Source organism: Sorghum bicolor, chromosome 8, assembly GCF_000003195.3.
Source record: "Sorghum bicolor cultivar BTx623 chromosome 8, Sorghum_bicolor_NCBIv3, whole genome shotgun sequence".
Lineage (NCBI taxonomy): Eukaryota > Viridiplantae > Streptophyta > Magnoliopsida > Poales > Poaceae > Sorghum > Sorghum bicolor.
The window spans coordinates 51,506,115-51,526,763 of record NC_012877.2 but is presented as its reverse complement, the minus strand read 5'-3'; the positions used below and the strand labels follow the sequence as shown (position 1 = coordinate 51,526,763).

At 40.4% G+C, this 20,649-nt stretch overlaps 1 protein-coding gene across 2 annotated transcripts; it reads right to left on the bottom strand.

Moving 5' to 3' along the window:
* On the bottom strand, positions 79–6,729 carry LOC8064606 (indole-3-pyruvate monooxygenase YUCCA6). Of its 2 annotated transcripts, none has more exons than XM_002442176.2 (4): positions 5,825–6,729; positions 3,864–4,112; positions 3,213–3,335; positions 79–561 (listed from the first exon to the last, which is right to left on the bottom strand). In XM_002442176.2, exons 1-4 carry the CDS (start codon positions 6,578–6,580, stop codon positions 343–345), a joined length of 1,347 nt encoding a protein of 448 aa, XP_002442221.1. In that variant the 5' UTR covers positions 6,581–6,729; the 3' UTR covers positions 79–342. The 2 variants fall into 2 exon arrangements, with proteins under 2 accessions (XP_002442221.1, XP_021301614.1); XM_021445939.1 differs by having other exon boundaries at positions 4,029–4,112.

Here is a 20,649-nt window from a genome sequence, read left to right as displayed (position 1 = left end):
GTCCCAAGCATTCTGGAATCTTGTAAAGAAACCTGCAAAATTGAAACTAAAATACCAGTACTATATGACAAAGGAAACTTCCGAACAACAATCACCTACATACACAACATATATTGCACTACTACGGTTATGGTTACATTAAGCAGTTTATCGCACATATATATGCATACACAAGCTACATTCACAACTTCTCACTCTCAGAAGAAAAAAAAGAAAAGAGCTGAAAATTTATGACATCAATGCAAAACACACACATATATTTAGCCAATCTAGAGGGTAGACCAGCACCTATCCAAGCTCATATCCACGCAGAGCGCTCTTAATGGTGCACGTACAGACTCATCAAGCACCGTGGTCACTGCTTCTGTTGGTAGCAGTGGGGCTCGCAAAGGTCTCCGTCCATTGGTCCGCGATGTCGCCGGCGATCCTAAGAGCGTCGTAGGAGGTGCCCATGAGGCCCTTCTTGGTGAAGCCGGCGGCATACAGGCCGTTCTTGCCCCTCCAGCTGTGTGGGAATGGCTTTCTTGGGAACCCATCAAAATGACTGAAGAGCTCTTCCTCCTGTATAAGCAAGTGCAAATTGGAATGTAATTAATTAGAATTTTCCTTTTTCTTCTTATAGGACAAATGACTATGTAAATAATATGTACAATCATCGAGTCCAAACTGCATATATATACGGGTTGATGAACTATACATGCATCTAAGTTATTTATGCATCTCTTCTACTCCTGACGAACAGCAGAGATGAGGTTGTAACTAGAAAGATCTTGCAGCATCTTTAACTTTGGCAGGCCTGATTAGTTTAATAAGGTATAACTTAAGTCGGTTTGTTCCGCAAAATGTAAATCAGCAATTATGTTGTTTGCAATTAGCTATTAAATGCATATGTTGATAGTGTCTTTTGCTAACTGCTACTTCATCCCAAAATATATGACAACTTGTCCTGATTAATAGCTAAACAATCAACTATTTTGGGACAGATGGAGTATTTGTCAGCTGCACAATGAACAAAAAATAAAACAATGCATGGTGGATCAATGAACAAGCTAAGCCTTGCTTCCACTATTTTCTTGTCATAAAGGAACTCTACACAACCATTGCTCACATTTATTCAGTGCTCAAATCTCAACCAGATGTTCAACTACAAATTGAACAATTAATTATCTCAAGGCATGCCAAAACACACTTGCAAGACGCCTGCTGCATCAAAAATCTGGTTAGACAGATGGGATCCATCAAACAATCCAAGCCATCTAGAGATGGGCCACCCTACAAAAGGTAGAGTGGGCGCAGCACATGATGATGAGCAGATCGATGGACCTCACCTCTCACACCACAAAATCATTATGGGCCAGCCTTCATGCATGCATGTGCATCACCCAACTCTCTCCCCCCCCCCCTGTATGCATGCATGGGGTTTCTGGCAACCCCTCTTTTCCAATCCCCAACCTCAAGCTTCCTTCCCCCACTTGATGAGATGATAGCAAGAAGGTGCAGATGGTGCATGCAAGCTACTTAAGTTATAATTGCATGCTTAACATGTTGTCTGTGTGGTTTGGTGGAAGTTATAGGGTGGGGTTGTTTGGTTCACGCCAAAATTTCATCATAATCATCGGACCATGTGAGGTCATTAGTTGTTTGATTTGAATTTGATTAACTTTAAGTCTATAAAACTAGAATGAGATCCCTTGTTTAGATGTTGTTGGGTTCAACTCAATCTACATGTGATGGGTTTGATTGAGATTGAATTTAGCTCAAGTTCTATCCCAACACATGTATATTGATGTGAATCAAAGTACATCCAAAAAAGGCCTAAATGTGGCTGCCTCATAGTTAGTAGGAGTATATATTACTCTAATATAAGACTATTTTATGCAACACACACACACACACACACACACACACACACACATGGTAGATAATACAATGTCCTTTGAATAGACTTTTGAATCATCTTTTATGAAAAAATTGTTCTCCGTTTTATTCGTGGTCTATTTTCCACTACGATCACTGTTGTCTGGCCCAGATGCCCATGTTGATACGGACTCGACTATTTGCATTGACCAGCATGATCATATGTACACACCAACAAGATACCAACAGAAGCACAAATACACACATATATAAAAACATTATATGTGCATACGCATGAAAGCTACAAATGCAAGCTAAGATCGAGCCGCCACGCTACGTTCTCCATCCTTAATTTGGTCTATCTATCTAGTTTGCATGCTCCAACTTTGATGTCCATATTTATCTACATATACACACGCGGGCACGTGACATCAACAGTTGTACATATGAATGTCCATATTTGTCTACATATACACACGCGGGCACGCAACGATATGCAATTATATGTATATATATATATATATAATATACAAGGAAATCAAGTACAACTAGTAGCTATCATACCAATGCAAGTACTTCTATATTATAAAACAAACACATATATAGTGGTCTATACCATTGTGTCCATTCCTTTCAGTCTCTGCCTAAAGTGATTATTTTCTTCGCGGATTATGTTGCACAAAATAAGACCCACATCAATCAACATTGCCCTATATTGTCAATTTTCTTGGTGACCAAATTTGGTGTCACCGTCGGAGGGATATCGCCCTCCATTAAGCATCATTGTCGTGGCCCATGCTTTGCTATCTAGAGCCTCGCTTAATTAATTGGAAAATGACTACATATTACACAACAATGATCGAGTTAACTTGATAACTCTCTCTCTCTCTCTGTAATGTTTGACGACAAGTGAAAGTATAATAATATCTAAGTTGTCTCTAATTAACATGTATTCCCGAAATGTCTTATAATTTAGAATAGTGGGTATATATATATACATGGTAAATATAGTTTTCTTACTCCCCAGAGTAGTTACTCCTACTACATGTAATGTGTGGTTTCTCTTCTCTGGACACGAGATGGGCGTCAAGTTGCGGGTTACATGAGCAAACCCGTTGATTGAATGGACCCAAAAATAAATTGATCCTGTTTTTTAGCTATTGCTGTTGGATCTCACGATTCAGCTCATTTATTCGTGAAGTAACTAAATGAGAGCTGAATCGTGAGATCCAACAGAAAAATTTTAGATTCACTTTGATATTGACATAATATTTACCACTATATATCAAAGAGCCATGTTTTTTCCAAGATTGCTTAATCATGCTCATTGAATGTGTAAGTACGTATATATGTACCTTGAGCCATGAAGGCACGTTGCTTTTGTACCCGGTTGCGAAGATGACAGCATCAAAGTCCTCCCGGTGGCCATCTATGAATTCCACCCCATTCTCTGTGAACCGCTGAATTGCCGGGACCACCTGCAGAATTTCTCTCTAGATGCATTAGTTGAGTTGGGACACAATATTTGTCGCTGAGGACTACACGTACTGACAACCAATATCAATCTAGGACTCCTTTGTGTTGTTTCGAGATCTGTGCAGTTTTTATTTCCTCGCAGCACATTATTATTGAGCGAGGTCCCATTCAGAGTAGTAGTGCATCCATCTATCACTCCCACAGTAACTCCATGCCATATGAAATTCAATTCCTATTTACTCCCTCTATTTTCATTTACATGTGTATTAGCTTTGTCCTAAATCAAACATATGTATCTTTATTCATGGGTTTCAAAAAGTTTATACGTGTTTATAACATAAATTTTTGTTTTTTGATTCACTATGATAGATACTTTCGTAATCTATAATTCATATTTTGTGAAATATAAGAATTTTTTGAAATGATCGATGGTCAAAGATAGTAATATAAGTTAATGTGATGTGCAAAAAAAATGGAGCGAGTGCTAAGTTTTTGGAGGTAGGATCACATATATATATATATATATGTACCTTTATTTCTCTAGTTTTGATCTTTCTTAGAGCTCCGATGTCGAGTACGGGTGTTTTGCCGGTTGAACTCTTGATTTGAAGTGGGCCGATCTTTGGTCGTGGGAGACCGTATTTTTCAGTGTCTCCAAGGATCAATCTTGTGAAGAATAGAAGCAAAGAATCAACCTGTCTTATGGGCAGCCACCTGAGAAGGAACACGGAGAGGCCAAACGTGGAAATGCCTAGTATCTCCCTGGGCAACACATGAATCTGAAAAAAAACAAACACCACACACATAAGTATAAATGTACCATATATAGACGACGATGCAAAATCATTCAGCTGTTTTCCAAATTTTTGCTATTTGAATGAAGCCAAAATGTGCTAATGAGTTGCATTATTTAATTTTATTGATTGATTATATTGCTGCAAACTAATTAAACATTCTAAGCTTAACAATGTATGTCAAACTTTATATATAAAGACATTTATTTTTTAGAAAAATCGTCCTTTATTTTTATTTGTAACTTCTCCCTATGGTCTGTTAATAGTAATTTCACCATGTCGCTGGACAGGTATATATAGGTTAATTCAGACTTTGTTTTCACATGAAACACAAAATTTTAGCTAGCTAAACTTTATTCATTTTAGTAGCTAAAGTTCATATAGTAGTGTTCGATAACCTCAACTAAGGCTCTGTTTGGTTCCATTGCTAAATTTTAGCTAGCTAAACTTTATTCATTTTAGTAGCTAAAGTTCCAAATATATTGACTAAAATAAGCTAAAATAGTTTAGTTCTATTAGTCACCTAACTAAAATAATTTTAGCTAGCTAAAATTTAGCAAGGGAACCAAACAGGCCCTAAGTGTAGCAAATTAAATTATTTTTGTACGCAAATTGCTCCTACTGATTATATACTAACAACAATCCTACCAGTAAAAAATAAATTAGTTGCATCATTTCTTGTCATATATATCCATGTAAAATCATTAAATATACCCACTTGGAGATCACATGCATGCAACTACATATAGAATAGAGTTGGCGAACTCTACAATGCCCAACATTAGTTACTGCCATTTTTCTTGCTAAATTCCTTTAGGAAAAAACAGGATGCCACTCGTTCGCAGTTCTCGAGGGTTCTGAAGTTATTGTCTATTTTGTTCCCTGTCACTTTTCTTGTTATTTTCCTGTTGTTTCCCTTTCTCTCAGGCAGCATACAAGATAAGGAAAGGAAACTTCAGGGTCACTGTAGCACCACATCAGTACACATTTCTATGAAACAGCATGTTACAAGTAGCACAACATATGCTTCACAAGATCGATATTTCAGGATAAGAAAGTCTCTCATCAACTAATTTCTATCTAGTTATGCAATACCAAGTTACAAGTAGGGCAATGTATGTTAATTAATTATACATGCACTGCCGAATGCCGATCAAGTTGAAGATATATAGGAAATTGGGAGGAAGAACTTTCAGGATTCTTGATGCCTTTACAGTAATATTAAAAAATAGTAGTGCAACTTTGTTAGTTCATTTTGAACATCACGAATATATACATATATCTATATATATATATATTAAGATTGAAAGTGACAGCAATCTACACACATGAGGGGGCAAAAAGGAAGGAAACCTACGTGGCACTAAACAGAATTGACCACTCAAGAAAACCAGTTCACAGAATTATATATAGCTTTGGACATGGAACTGTGTGTCTATTTCTTTTTTGGCAAAACGGAAACTCTCTAATAATCTTGAGCAAAGATTCTTGTTGTAGCATTTGTTTCAAATATATAAAGAATGAGATTTGTATCTTATTTATATTTAATTGGACAACATTTCTACCCGAAATTTTGACACAATGCTGACGAGGCAGTATTAATTTCACGTTGAACTGCTTGTCCAGTAAATGATTGACGCGAATTTAATTATTAACCCATCATAAGTCCATGTTACAGTAGTAGTATCAGTAGTTACCTTGTCCCTGACAACCATGGAGGCTTTGGCGCCATTGTTGCAGAGGTCGAGGCTGACCTCCATGCCGGAGTTGCCGCAGCCGACGACGAGCACATTCTTGCCCCTGAATTCGTCCCCCTTCTTGTAGCTGCTCGTGTGCATGGCGACGCCGCGGTACCCGTCCATCCCCTCCACACCCTCCGGCCACGCCGGCTCCGCATTCTCGCCGGTGGCCACGACGAGCCACCGCGACAAGAACTCGGTACTCGCCACCGTGGCACCGCCATCGCCACCAGCGTCTTCATCGACGGTGACCCTCCAGAAGCCGATGGCGGCGTCGTAGGCGGCCCTGCGGACGCGCGCGCCGAGTCGGGGCTCAATGCCGAAGGCGCGGGCGTAGTCGTCGAGGTAGGCGATGAACTGGTCCCGGGTAGGGTACGGCGGCGTGCCGGGCGGGAACGGCGCGAGCGGGAGCTCGCAGAAGCACCGGGGCAGGTGCAGCCGGAGCCGCTCGTACGTGCGGTGGCGCCACGACGCGGCCACGCACGAGTCCTTCTCCAGCACCAGCGACGGCACGCCGCGCGCCTTGAGGCACGCCGCCGTCGCCAGCCCCGACGGGCCGGCGCCCACGATGACGGGGCCAGGCACCCACACCTGCCTCGAATCGCTGCCGCCGCCGCCGTCGCCGTCGTCGCCGAGCCCGCCGCGGTGTAGGATGGTGGGGTGGTGGTGGTGGTGGTCGTGTTCTGCTTGTGCTTGTTCTCGCGATGTTGGCATGGCAACAAAAGAGACGACAGGTGTATGTGTATGTGTGTATATGGGAAAGACGTTGCGCTTTCTAGAGCTCTAGTAGTTACTGTGGAGTGTTGAGATCTCTCTCTCTCTCTAGGTGTGCTATTCTGAGAGTGGGCTCGTGCTCAACAAGCATATGTACGTAGTTACACGCCCACACCTAGTGCTTTATATACAAGTCGATCTATCAATTCAATATGTATGTCCTCCGATCCGGTGCAAGACGATATACGCCTTCCTTGAAGGTGTCTATGTTTATACGAGTACTTGCTTTTGCTGTTCTATACGATACGACTTGCATTTATGTTAGACTGATAACGACAGCTGTAGATGCTAGTGGGCGATATTCAGGGAGACCGGAGACAACATCAATGTCCAAATCTAATAATGTTTAGATCCATTACCACTAAAAATTAACTAGCGGTGGCATTAGAGGATTGTGTTGGCTGTGGATTTGTTGTTACTCTAGCTAAACGAGATTTGAGTGGTGTAGTGCACTTGCTTTGAGAGATTGCACCTACAGGCATTAGGATTGTGTTGCCTATGGACCTTAGTAGCTAGGGTATGGGAACATGGGCACGTCATAGAAGTTGGAAGTACACGCGCAAAGAGCGCTTTGCAAAAACCTTATTTGTCCTCTCCAGGATCGCAAGAATGAGAGTTTCGGTGACCTGCTCTACCGAACGCTAGTCCACGCAGATGGTTAACATGGGGAGACTACAGTGGCAGTGCAGTAGCGAGAAGAAGAAAATACTAATTGGCTACCTTAGGATTTTATATCATATATATAGAGAGAAAAACTCCCTACCTCTACATCAATTAGCAATATAGTACTAATACATGTTACACCTCCCAACTCTACTTATGGGTTTAAATATTAAAACCCATTAGGGAACACAAGTATTGGGCTTTTGAGATTTATTAGAAATTCTTCATACGAATTTAGAGGAAGTATTCATATAATTTCTAACAACCACCACCTAAATGACCTAGAGTAGAGGACTCCATTGAAGCACTTAGTTGAATATTATGAGGTTCTCTAGATGTGATTGTGAGTGGGGTAGGCTGATCCCTATTAGAGAGGCGAAGACTGCACTCACAGCCAAAGCAAGACTGCAAGACTGGATAAGTACTTTATGATCAAGGCTGGCTTAAGTGCAAGACTGCACTCACAGCCAAAGCAACCTTGCCGGGGTTCTTGATTTTGATAAACGAGCAGTGATCCTTGAGCCTGCCTCAACAAGGACATAGCTGACCAGCAAGTCACAAAATCACGATGTTATATATTTGGTCTTTTCCTTGTTGTATTGATTATCCACTCTACTCTTGCGCTACTTGACACTACTAAAGAATACACATCACCGCCAACTTGGGAGACCCCATCACCACTGGTTTTCACCCTCGTTAGTGATATTCTGTGGTTGTAATCAAGGTCATCACCATCAGATTGCAATGGAGGGTGATAAGCTATTATCACTATAGGCTTCTACAATAACCCAATAGTCAAAATATGTATATAGAACACCATCGGATGCCTCACATGTTGGGGGCTTCCACCAGTCCATGACCCACCTCCTTGCTAGTGATAGGAAACACTTCGGGTGCCACGTTAGTGCCGAGGAAGAGTATACCCCTCCAGGTGCCACGTCCATGATAATGAATGGGAGGCCACCTCCATGGCAAAGCGATATCATTTGCTAGGGTTCGCTATTGTTCCATGGCCCATCTTCTGACCAATAGTTGTACATTGCTCAGGGCATTTTGTTCACATAGAGGATTGGGAGGTTGCTCTCTATGTGCCACGTCCATGCTGATGAAGGGATGCCACTGCCATGCTAGAGCAGCCTTGGGTAGAGTTGTGTTGATTGTAATTTCATCACATATTTACATAGTTAAAACCGTCAACAAAGCATCCTTTTTAGGAGATAACAATCAAAGTAGTGATTTTGGTGCAAATAACTTGGTTCCACTTGTACATGTCATCATTTGCTTATAGGTATGGAATTGAAGGACTTTGGGTGATTGTGGGCACACATAGGGGGTCAGTCAACCACCCTATGGGCCCACTGCTTATCTCAAGCTTCCCATAATCCTCCCAAACACTGCTAGAGCAATATCATCCTTTGGATCACAAGTGTGTGTTTTCACTCAACAGCTATAGATGAGAGCACATGGTTTGATGGGCCCACATCTCACCAAGCCGACGTGGCAAGCTAAATTGGAGAACACTTACCCACTTTATATGAAGGCAAGAGGTCCCACACTAGAAGGGGTCGCCCCACCTATCATAGGGAGATTAACTAACCCTGCCCGAGTCGATCTACCGACCCTTTTCACTCCACTGCCTTGGTGCATGGAGGCATGTAGCGAAGCACAAGTGGAGCATCCTAGCCCTTGATTTAAAGTCAGTTTGATTCTATGATTGATGAAGGATGTCACATGGATCCATTGGTCCACCTATAAGTGCTATAAATACCCCCTACCCTCTCACTCTCATTCATGACACAAAGGATGAAATTACACTTTGGTAGCTTAAGCAAATCCCTACTATTATAATATGCAAATAGGGAGAGACTAAGGAAAGACTTATGGAGAAAGGCACGTGTCTGTCGAGAATCTTCTCGAAGGGTGTACCTCAGTGAGTGTGCTCTTCTGGTAAGTAATACATCCAAGATTCTTTTAGCAATTCATATCTGATTTTGGTATAGTAGATTTACAACTTGGATTCAATGGTGCACTGCTTTAATTTAGTAGAGTTCTCTAATCTTGCTAAGGGAACTTAGTAGGCCAAGGTTGGAGTAGTGAGTTATAGTGTAAACATGGTCTTTAAACTATCTTCTGCTTGTATATATCGCTTGTCACATAGATAGAACATGGGTGCTAGGAGGTGGTGATAGCCTTGTCTAGTCTTTGTATCCCACCACATGTTCAAGACAAGTTCTTAAAAGGTAGGGTTAGCATCAACTATATAACCACTTCTGGTAGGAACTATTATTCTTACTATCTCGCATATCACGGCATGAGCAAGGGTAATGTAATCGCTTGTTTATATTTCTTATCTTACTAGATATCATAAGCAACAAAGATCCTCTCTATCCACTATCATAAACTGCTTGTCTCATCATATGATGTTATGTTCTTGATCCTTTGTTAGTTCATTTCATGTTCCCTATGGAAACTGATACCTAGAATACTCCTGGCGAAGGCTACATTGACAATCGTACGATTATGGTTTATTCATTTCCCACTTTATGTGACAATAGTTTGATGCCCCTTAATAGCCCGCCTCCTCACTAGCAATTAGCACCACTCTGGTCATCATGTTCACAAGGGTAGGCTGCTCCAAGCATCATGTCCATGCTGATGAAGAGGAGACTGTGTAGCATGCTGGGGCCCATTGCCACTCCATGACTAGCCTCCTCTATAGCAGCCAGCATCGCTCAAGGCACCACAATGGCACCAAAGAAGGGGAGCCCGCCTCTATTGTGCCGTCATGCTCGGGGCTGCCACGACATGGCCCATCGCTTCACTGTTGACATTTCTAACACAATTACAAATAGGTGGGTCAAACCCTTTCCTAGCAAAGGCATTAGAAATGTTTGGGACATCTCTTAGCATTGCTTAAGCCAGTACCCAATATAGTACCAAAAGATGTGGTTGTACTTATGATCATAACACTATAGAAAATCAATATTGTTCCAAGCTTAATGTTTTTATTTATTGTAACAATATTCTACCCGATCAAGGCTTAATGAGTTGGTTCGAGCTTCAAAGCTAAATGCTTATTTATGAGCTTTAAAGCAAATCATAATCATTAAGCAAATACAAGATAGCTAGCTCGTTAACCTTGATGGTTACATGTTATTCGTTTGAGATATCTATTTTGTTATGATTAGTTTTGGCATCAACAACTAAATACGATTATAACAACATAGATAGATCTTGTTCGTGCCTCATGAACCCTGTATCGGCTAAAATAGTCGATCCAGTTAAGCTTAAACGAATAGCGCGTGTGTATGAGTCTCCTTATGCATTAAATGAACTAGTAGTCTGTGTTGAATTTATTGAAGCCCGCTGGCCGTTAGACCAGGTGAATATAGATTTAATACAGATTATAAAAGTAATTTATTGAAACCACAGGCCGTTAGACCAGTTTTAGTAAGTTATTGTTTATTTATTGAATAAAATAATAATGCATACAAGCTATCTATTTTTTTATACACAAGCGTACCAGCTTAATAGCCGATCCGATAATTTACACCCGAAAGATGCATTTGCTTAGTATAATCGATAATGTTTAACTTTTTGCATCATTCTAAGGAGTTGACTTTCTAATTAATTTCCTCTACTCAACGACTTCTCAAAGCCATATATCTTAGAACTGTCTGGCCATAACCGGCAGGTTCCATAATTTGACATTTGCACTTTCATCTTATCAATTTTTAGGTCAAATTGACTAGCATGCCCCGGAATCGATTCACCAGGCTTGTGTGTTTGTGGCTCAGGAGGTCTAGGACTCCAGCTCCTACACTCGCTCTGAGAGCCCCTAAGATTGTTGGTGTGAGAAACCAATTTTTACACCAACACATCTTTTGTCACGCCTGGTGGGACCATTAGTCATCAACATGGAGAATGAGAACATGCTCAATGTCACTCTAGATGAACTCCCGAATTCACTGAAGGAATTGGTTGAAACTGCTGTGAATCAATACCAAGAGAAGTGCTTGCTTTCCTTCAATAGGACCAGAGACAAGAAGGTATACCATAAGACTCTTTTTCCAAGAGTGGTTTTGGAAGGAGAACATGACCCTACAGTTCAGCTCCAACATCAAGCTACGAGTGAAATTATCAGTAAAGCCATGGCATCAACCTTGGCTAATCATAATGAAATATTACTGAATGGTATTACTAATGCTATAAAGGAAGCTTTACATTTGGATATTCAGAATAGAGGACCGACGTATTCTATTCCTGCTGGGAATAAGCAAATGTTCGTTGGGTAGACATCGGGAGATCAAGCATCTAGAGAATTTGCAAATATGTGTGACACCCAAAATTTGATTTTCAAATAATAGGATTTAATTGATTTATTTAAATATATTTTGTGAGCATTTGAATCTAGCAAATAAATAATTTGGTGAAAATTAAAATTCATCATAAGTTTAGTAACATGTCCTTGCATTCATGCTGGACATAATTTTGTTCTGTGCTGTGTGGTTTAGTTTGATTTCCAAAATTTGAATTCATTCTCTATTTGAAAACGCTTTGGAAAATGAGATAGAAAAGGAGGGGAAAAAAAGAAAAGGGAGAGCCATCTGCCCTCGGCCTGGTGGTCTTTTGGCCCAGCAGACTTTCCCCCCTTGGCGAGCTTCCTCCCGCCCCGGCCCAGAAGTCGCAGCCCAGCACCCCCCTCTTCCCTCACCTCGGTCCGAAACGCGGCCCAGTCGCGCACCCTTCCCCCTCTCCGACTGACAGCCCGGCCCCCTCCCCTTGCCTGCTGACCGGAGGGACCCGCACGTCAGCGCCTTCCTCTTTCCCTGTACGTGGCCCAGCAGTACTCCCGAGAGGAGATCAATCCCGTGATTTCCTTGCCAAAGAGGTCAAATCGAGTCCTATAAAGCTTTTCTCCACCCCGAAGCTCTCCTTTCGGATCCAAGTCGCTTAAACCAAGCCCTAGCTACCGTGTCTGTGCGGTTTGGATCTCGCCGAGAGTCATATCCACCGCCGCACGCCGCGAGCCGTTTTCGTCGCTTCTCGGCCCGAGAAAAGTCTCTAGGTGAGTCCGCGGTGAGTTCCTCGTTCTCCCGGATTCTTTATTTTGAAGTTTGGTTCACGGTAGCGAGAAAGACGAGAGCTCCGGCGAGGTCTGCTATGGCGCCGCCACCGGGGGCTCAACTCCGGCCAGCCACCACCGGCGCCCCTGTGTATGGCCATGGAAGCCTCCGGAGCCGTAGGATCTTAGATCAAGCGCCAAGATTAGAACTTACCCCTTCAGGGTAAATCTTGTTAAAGAGACCCTGGAGATTTCGGTATTAAACCCGCCGTCCCTTGGCGCCCGCGAGAAATACGTGTTCTATTTCAGAAAACGTAAACAGCTCGGCTTAAGTCAGAAATACGCTTTCACTATTTACAGAATTGCCACTGGAATTGTTTTGCTTATAAAATGCTCATTTTAAATCTGATTTTATCCATTTAAATTTCGTTAGATTCATATTTATGAGCTCTTCATGTTAGTAGTATTTATTCTCTGTTTTGAAACCTTTTATTTTCGCAGTAGCATTTAATTAATTATTTCTCTATAGGAAATCTTAGAAAATACATAACTTCTCCGTTTTAATTCCGATTTTCGTGAACTTTACGTTTGTATGATCGTAGCGCTGCGTAGAACATTTTTATAAACTCTTATATTTGTTTTACCACTGTTTGGTGTATTGTTCTAATTATAGTTTGTCTGCTTCGTGTATGATTGTCTACATTGGATTGCGTGTTGTTGATTGATGTTTGGGAATAGACGATGAGCCGTACGTTGGTGATCAAGACCAAGCCTTTGAAGACCAGCAGGCTCAGGAGAGCTTTGATCGAGGCAAGTATAACTTGGGATCATCCTTGTTACCTATTCACTTATAAATACACATATATATATATCATATGCATGCTATCACCTTGTCGACCTTAGCAAAATCATAGATGATTGTTACCTGGATTCCTTGTTACCTACTTGATATGCATTTGGTGTAGATGTGCTAGTGCTTGATATAATCCATGATCTTGTAAGATGATTAATAGCTATGCAATAAACGTTAAATGATGACAAATAACTATATGAGATCTTGTCTGTAAGTGATCACCGGGACAACAGTGCAACCATGAGGGCTATAATGGCTCTGGCTTTAGCTCAATATGAAGACCTTTTCTAGCTTGTTCGAGGTTACCCGAAAGGGCGGAGGGGCTGAACCGTTTTGGGTATAGTACGAGCCCCTGTCCCTATGTGTATAGGCTGCGCGTCATTGTGCCATTCGGAAGGGGGGTATCTATATCTGCGCGCAAAGGAAACCTTGCGGCCCTAACATGTTAGACGAACTTTTAAAAGGCTTCATAGTGATCCCTGCCGACCTCCCTAGGAAGGGGGTTAAGAGATTAGCTACCTCGGGCGAAAGGGTAAATCATGACTCATGGGTAAAGATGTGCAACCTCTGCAGAGTGTTAAAACTAGTATACTAGCCGTGCTCACGGTTATGAGCGGCCTTGGGGGTTCTTGCTACGACGACGATGAGCTTGTTAAGTTGTTATGTTCATTTGATTATTGTTTATGCTATGAGGTTAATTATGCTTACACTTGATCATGTGATTAATGGATTATTTATGCTACCTTGACAATTGCCATTTAATTATGAACATGCTATCCGCTATTAAAAGCTAAATGCAGTCAAACCAGTGTCAGCTATTTGAGCCTCATGAACCCCTGGTTATACTTGTTGAGTACGATATGTGCTCACTCTTGCAATTTCCCAACACCCTAGGTTATGATAATGATGATGCTTGGAATGAGGACTACCGTTATGAGTACTAGGTTTGGAGTCAACCAGTCAACAATGTCCCTGTGTGGAGCTTCCGTCGAGAGCGTTGTTTACTTTATGCTATCATTTTTTATGAGACTATGTGATATATTATATTCCGCTATGTAATAAACACTGCAATGGTACATTTGAGATTTGTCTACTTATGTGTGCGACTGTTTCTAGGGCACATATGAGTCTTTTATGCATCCTATTTTATTCTTAAAATATGGGTGTGACAATATGACTCAACGCTGTAACACTATTCAGCAGTCAGTGCAATAGCCGACATTAGACTATGGTCAATCAGCTACGAAAATTGCTCCTCAGAGCCAGAGGCTTGCGAGAGATTTCAATGCTTCACCTTATCAAGGAAGACTAGCACTTGGAGAGGTACCTCCTGGCTATCATTATGTTGCTGAACATTATACTTTGAATGGTTGTGAAAACTCTGGATATCAGCCAAATGTTCAAAGAGTGCAGAATCAAAGGTATCCAGAACCAAATAGTCAGCATGGGAATTAGTTTCAGATAGATCAATTGATGAACCAAGTTACTGATATAGTTCAACGACAGTTTGGTTTGAAGCCCAACAATACAATGGTGTCGTACAAAAAGCCATATCCAGAGTGGTACGATCAAGTCTTGTTACCTCCAAGATATAGATTACCAGATTTTGTCAAGTTTATTGGAACAGGCTCAGTATCGACTATGGAGCATTTTAGCCAATACTTGCCTCAATTGGGTGAAATTACTGATGAACCTGCATTTAAAGTGAGGTTCTTTCCTCTTTCTCTATCTGGTCCAGCATTTTCATGGTTTGCATCTCTGCCACATAATTCCATTGAAGGATGGGAAGATTTGGAGACCAAGTTTCATCATTACTTTGATTCTAGAGTTATAGAGAAGGGCATTGCAGATTTAGTCGTTGTGACACAGAGGAACTATGAATCTGCACTTCAATATTTACAAAGGTTCAAAGAAGTCAGGAATCAATGCTATACCTTAACATTTTCAGAAGCTGAATTCGTTAGCATTGCAATTCGAGGGCTAATACCAGCTATCAGAGAAAAGATTGGATTTGATTGTCCTAATATAGCTGCTTTGGCCAGAAAAATATCTAGCATGGAAACTCAGTTTAAATATGCATGCTTCGGTAGACCTCAGAAGGTGAATAACATCGGCTATGAGTCTGACCCAGAATTAGTCGATAGCAGTGAAGAGGAAGTTAAGAATGATGAAGTGGCTGTTGTGGATTGGGTGTGGAAATATTCTGAGTACATTCCATGGGCCAAAAACAAATCGACAGAAGAAGAAAAGAAGAAATTCAACTTTGATATCACCAAGGCCGACAAAATATTTGACTATTTGTTGAAAAAAGGACAAATTAAGCTAACTAGAAATCATAAGATCCCTTTGGCTGAAGAGCTCAAGAAGAAAAGGTACTACAAATACCATAATTCTAATACTCATAACACTAATGATTGCAAAGTTTTTAGAGACATCATCCAGCAAGCTATCAACAAAGGAAAGATTGGGCTGGAGAAAGCTAAAGGTGGTATGGGTATAGAAGGACATTCTTTTCCAGCAAATATGGTTTCCTCTTCTTTTCCAAGAGGAAACTTCAGGGTACTCACCTCTGAGAGAGCTAAGGAAGCAAAAGTTGTGGACTTTACAAGACTGATATCAGCTACTGAATATCAAGAAATGAAGAAAAAGCAAGATCGGCAAATTAGTCCATCGGATATTCAAGAAGCCTCCAAAAATGGTGAGATGCATAAACGCTCTACTATCAGAATATTATTAAACAAGTGGTAGAGGCAGAAGGAGAAAGAGCAAATGCGTCAAGAAAGAGATCATTGGAAGTATCAAGAAGAATGTGAAAGGAGAAGGGTTCAGGAAGAAAACAAATATCATTGGAACTGTCCTTTCTTTCAACATTGTTGTTATGAAGGCCTGAAGTTGCCAACTCTCAATAATTGCCCTGAATGTAGTGATCAGTATTGGGAGTATCATCAGGCAAAGGTCAACCACCGACCTATACATGAAAGATGGAGATTTGAAAGAATAAGTCGACGTGTAAAAATAGGAAATATTCATGATCGACCTAAGGCAGAAATAGTTGATCAAGAGATAACCAATAAAGAGTATGTCTGGCAGAAAAATAAATGGTGCCCAAGTGGACTTACCAGAAGTTAGAAGAGGAGGGTTCAACATCTAAGAAATGATGAGTTGCATCAAAAAAGACATAAAGTATGGCAAGTTAAACAAATAGTTGATAAATGTAAAGGTAAGGCACCAGCTGGGATTTCTGCTATTTTTATGTTGCCTGCTGAATTTCGAGCCAATGATGAAGTAGAATTAGATGAAGAAGTAGCTGTGGCTTAGTGGATTTGTCAAGCAGAAAGTGCAACCTTTGAGAAACCTGAAAAGCATCTGCATTTGAAGGCTTTGTATCTCAAAGGGTTTATTGATGGGAAGCCATTGACAAAGATGCTAGTCGATGGAGGTGCAGCTATCAATCTAATGCCATATTCTACATTTAGGAAGCTCAGTAAGAGGATAGAAGACTTATGTCCAACCGATATGAGATTGACATATTTCAGTGGCAATATTTCGGTAACCAAAGGTGCTATATGTGTTGAACTAACAGTTGGTAGTAAGAGCTTGCCTACTACTTTCTTTGTAGTTGATGCTAAAGGCACATATAGTTTGCTTCTGAGAAGAGATTGGATCTATGCTAATCGCTGTATACCATCCACTATGAATCAAAGTTTAATTCAGTGGATCAGGGATGATGTAGAAGTTGTTCTAGCTGATTCTTCTGTGAGTACCTCTATATGCTAGAACAGATGAGTGGAATTTTGAGGGCATGGAATGTTTTTCTAGAAAGATATATGAAGGTGTCATCAAAGTGTTTGATGATGATCAACAGCCAATACAAGTAGTCGGCTCTCAAAGTTTTAATTGATGGATTCTTTAGTCGATGAAGATGAAGACAAGATGGGTAAAGGATTTATGTCGGCCGATGAATTAGAAGCAGTGGATATAGGTGAAGATGATAAGCCTAGGCCAATATATGTGAGTGCTAAATTAGATCATGAGTACAAACAAGAGTTAATATCTTTGTTAAATGAATATAAAGATTGTTTTGCTTAGAAATATTATGAAATGCCTGGTCTTGATAGAAAGTTAGTTGAACATTGGCTACCAATTAAACCTCAGTATAAACCTTTTAAGCAGGCTCCAAGGAGAATTAAGCCTGAGGTAATGGCTGATGTAAAAACAAAAATCACTTGGTTATATGAGGCAATGTTCATTTGGCAATGTCGATATGCTGAATGGATTTCAAGTGTGGTTCTTGTGTATAAGAAAAATGGTAAAGTAAGAGTTTGTATAGACTTTAGAGATTTGAATAAAGCTACCTCGATGGATAGTTACCCTATGCCAGTTGTTGATATGTTAGTCGATGCAGTAGCAGGACATAAAGTGATAAGTTTTATGGATGGTAATGTCGGATATAATCAGATATTCATGGCAGAAGAAGGTATTCATAAAACTGTTTTTAGGTGTCCTCGTGCATTGGGTTTATATGAATGGGTCGTTATGACTTTTGGACTTCAAAATGCTGGTGCAACTTATCAAAGGGCAATGAATTATATTTTTCATGAGTTGATCGGCAAGATTGTTGAAATTTATATAGATGATGTGGTTGTGAATTCCAAGGGTTATCAGGAACATTTGGAGGATCTTAAAAAGACACTTATGTGTGCCAAGAAGCATGGATTAAAGATGAATCCACACAAGTGTGCTTTCGGAGTATCAGTTGGACAATTCTTGAGTTTCATGGTGCATGCAAAAGGTATTGAAGTTGGACAAAAGAGTTTTGACGCAATTAGCAAGATGGTACCACCAACTTCAAAGACTGAGTTACAATCTTTAATCGACAAATTCAACTTTGTTAGAAGATTTATTTCAAACTTATCAGCTAAGATTTTGCCGTTCTCTACATATCCATTCCTCCTAATCATCCACTTCATTTTAAAAGTTGACTGATGTGCTCCACATACTCCCTCATGAATTTCACCCATCAAGCTTTTGGATTCATCATCACTTAAACATCTGAGCAAAACCCAATCTATTGTACCATAATAAAATTCTTCATCAAGGAGTACATACTTTGTAGCTTGAAACCTTACACGCCTCTCAACTTTTCTAGATAGATCTTTTAAATAATCAATGATTTCTTTTCTCCAATCATCGTCGCTGACTGCCGATAATATTTCCAAGATGGGTTGATACCCTAAGGCATGTTGAGCCAATCGGTTAGCTTCTTCATTATGTAACCGAGGAATATGCTCTAATCAGAAATCCTTGAATTCCTTCAATAATTGCATACATCTTTCATAATATGCTATCAAAACCCCACTTCAGCATTCATAAACCCCAGCCAACTGATTTATAACAAGCATAGAATCACCAAAAATTTCGACAGCATTGGTATGAACTTCTTTTAATAATTCTAACCCTTTGATTAGGGCTTGGTACTCAGCTTGATTGTTTGTCGATGTAGCAACAATCGGTAAAGAAAACTTATATTTCTTTCCTCGAGGAGAAATCAACACTATACTGATACCCGCCCCCCCATCACACGTAGATCCATCAAAGAAGAGTGTCCAAGGAACAATTTCCAAAGCATCCACTATACCATAATGCTATGTTACAAAATCGGCCATGATCTGCCCTTTAACTGCTTAGCCGATTCATAACATAAGTCAAATTCCAATAAGGCTAGTATCCATTTGCCGATTCTATAACTCATAATCGGCATTAACAACATGTATTTGACTACATCATCTTTGCATACAATAGTGCATTGGGCCGATAGCAAGTAATGTCTCAATTTGACACAAGAAAAGTACAAGCATAAGCATAATTTCTCCATTGCCGAATACCTTGTCTCAGCATCCACCAATCTTCTACTCAGATAATTAATTACACGCTCCTTCCCTTCAAATTCCTGAATAAGAGCTGAACCAATGACCGCATCATCGGTAGATAAATATAATCTGAAGGGCTTTCTATGCTGAGGTGGAACCAAGACTGGAGGATTTGCCAAATAATTCTTGATTTCATCCAAGGCTAACTGTTGCTCTTTTCCCCATACAAACTCCTGATCGGCTTTTAACTTAAGCAAAGGGCTGAAAGCACGAATCTTACCTGACAAATTGGATATAAACCGTCTGATAAAATTAATCTTGTCGATGAGTGACTGAAGCTCAGTTTTATTGGTAGGAGCAACTACTTTGCCGATCGCATCAATGGATCTTCTGCTAATTTCAATCCCTCTTTGATGCACCATGAAACCTAAAAACTGACCTGCCGATAAACCAAATGCACACTTATTAGGGTTCATTTTTAAACCATGTTTCCTTGTGTATTCCAACACTTTTCGCAAATCAGCAAGATGTTTTGTGAAATCTCCAGACTTAACCACCACATCATCAATATAGATTTCTACCAACTTGCCAATGAACTCGTGGGAAATAAAATTCATGGCCCTCTGATAGGTGGCACCAGCATTTTTTAGGCCAAAAGTCATGACTATCCATTAAAACAATCCAACATGACCAGGATATCTAAATGCGGTCTTGGGAATATCCTCCTCAGCCATGAATATTTGATTGTATCCTGCATTGCCATCTATGAAACTAATGATTCGATGCCCAGCTGCAGCATCAACCAACAAATCGGCAACCGGCATTAGATAACCGTCCATCAGCATAGCCTTATTGAGATTTCTAAAGTCGATGCAGACACGAAGTTTTCCATTCTTTTTGTAGACAGGGACAACATTAGAAATCCATTCGGCATACCGACATTGCCGAATAAACTTAGCTTCGATAAGTTTGGTTATTTCGGCCTTAATATCAGGAAGAATATTAGGATTGTATCGGCGTGCTGGTTGCTGATGCGGCCGAAATCTAGACTGAATAGGCAACCGATGTTCGACAATGGATTGGTCTAAACCAGGCATCTCAGTATAATCCCAAGCAAAGCAATCTTTATATTCCTTTAACAAATCGGTTAATTGCTGCTTACATTTAGAATCTAACTTAGCACTAATAAAAGTAGGCCTTGGCCTATCACCATTACCTATATCTACTTCTATAAAATCATCAGCCGATGTAAACCCCTGTCCTAACTTTCCATCATCGGCAAATCTATCCATTAAAACTCTTCATCAGAACCGACTGCTTGGATTGGTGGAATTTCATAATCGGCGACCTTGAGAAAATCTTTCTCCCAAACCTCTCCTGATATGCATCTGGTCCGCTCATAGGTATCTGATTCTGCTGATGCAATGACATATGAAGAATCTCCCGGGACAATCTCGATTTTGTCACCTACCCATTGAACAAGACATTGATGCATTGTAGAAGGAATACAGCAATTGGCATGAATCCAATCTCTCCCTAGCAACAAATTATATGCTCC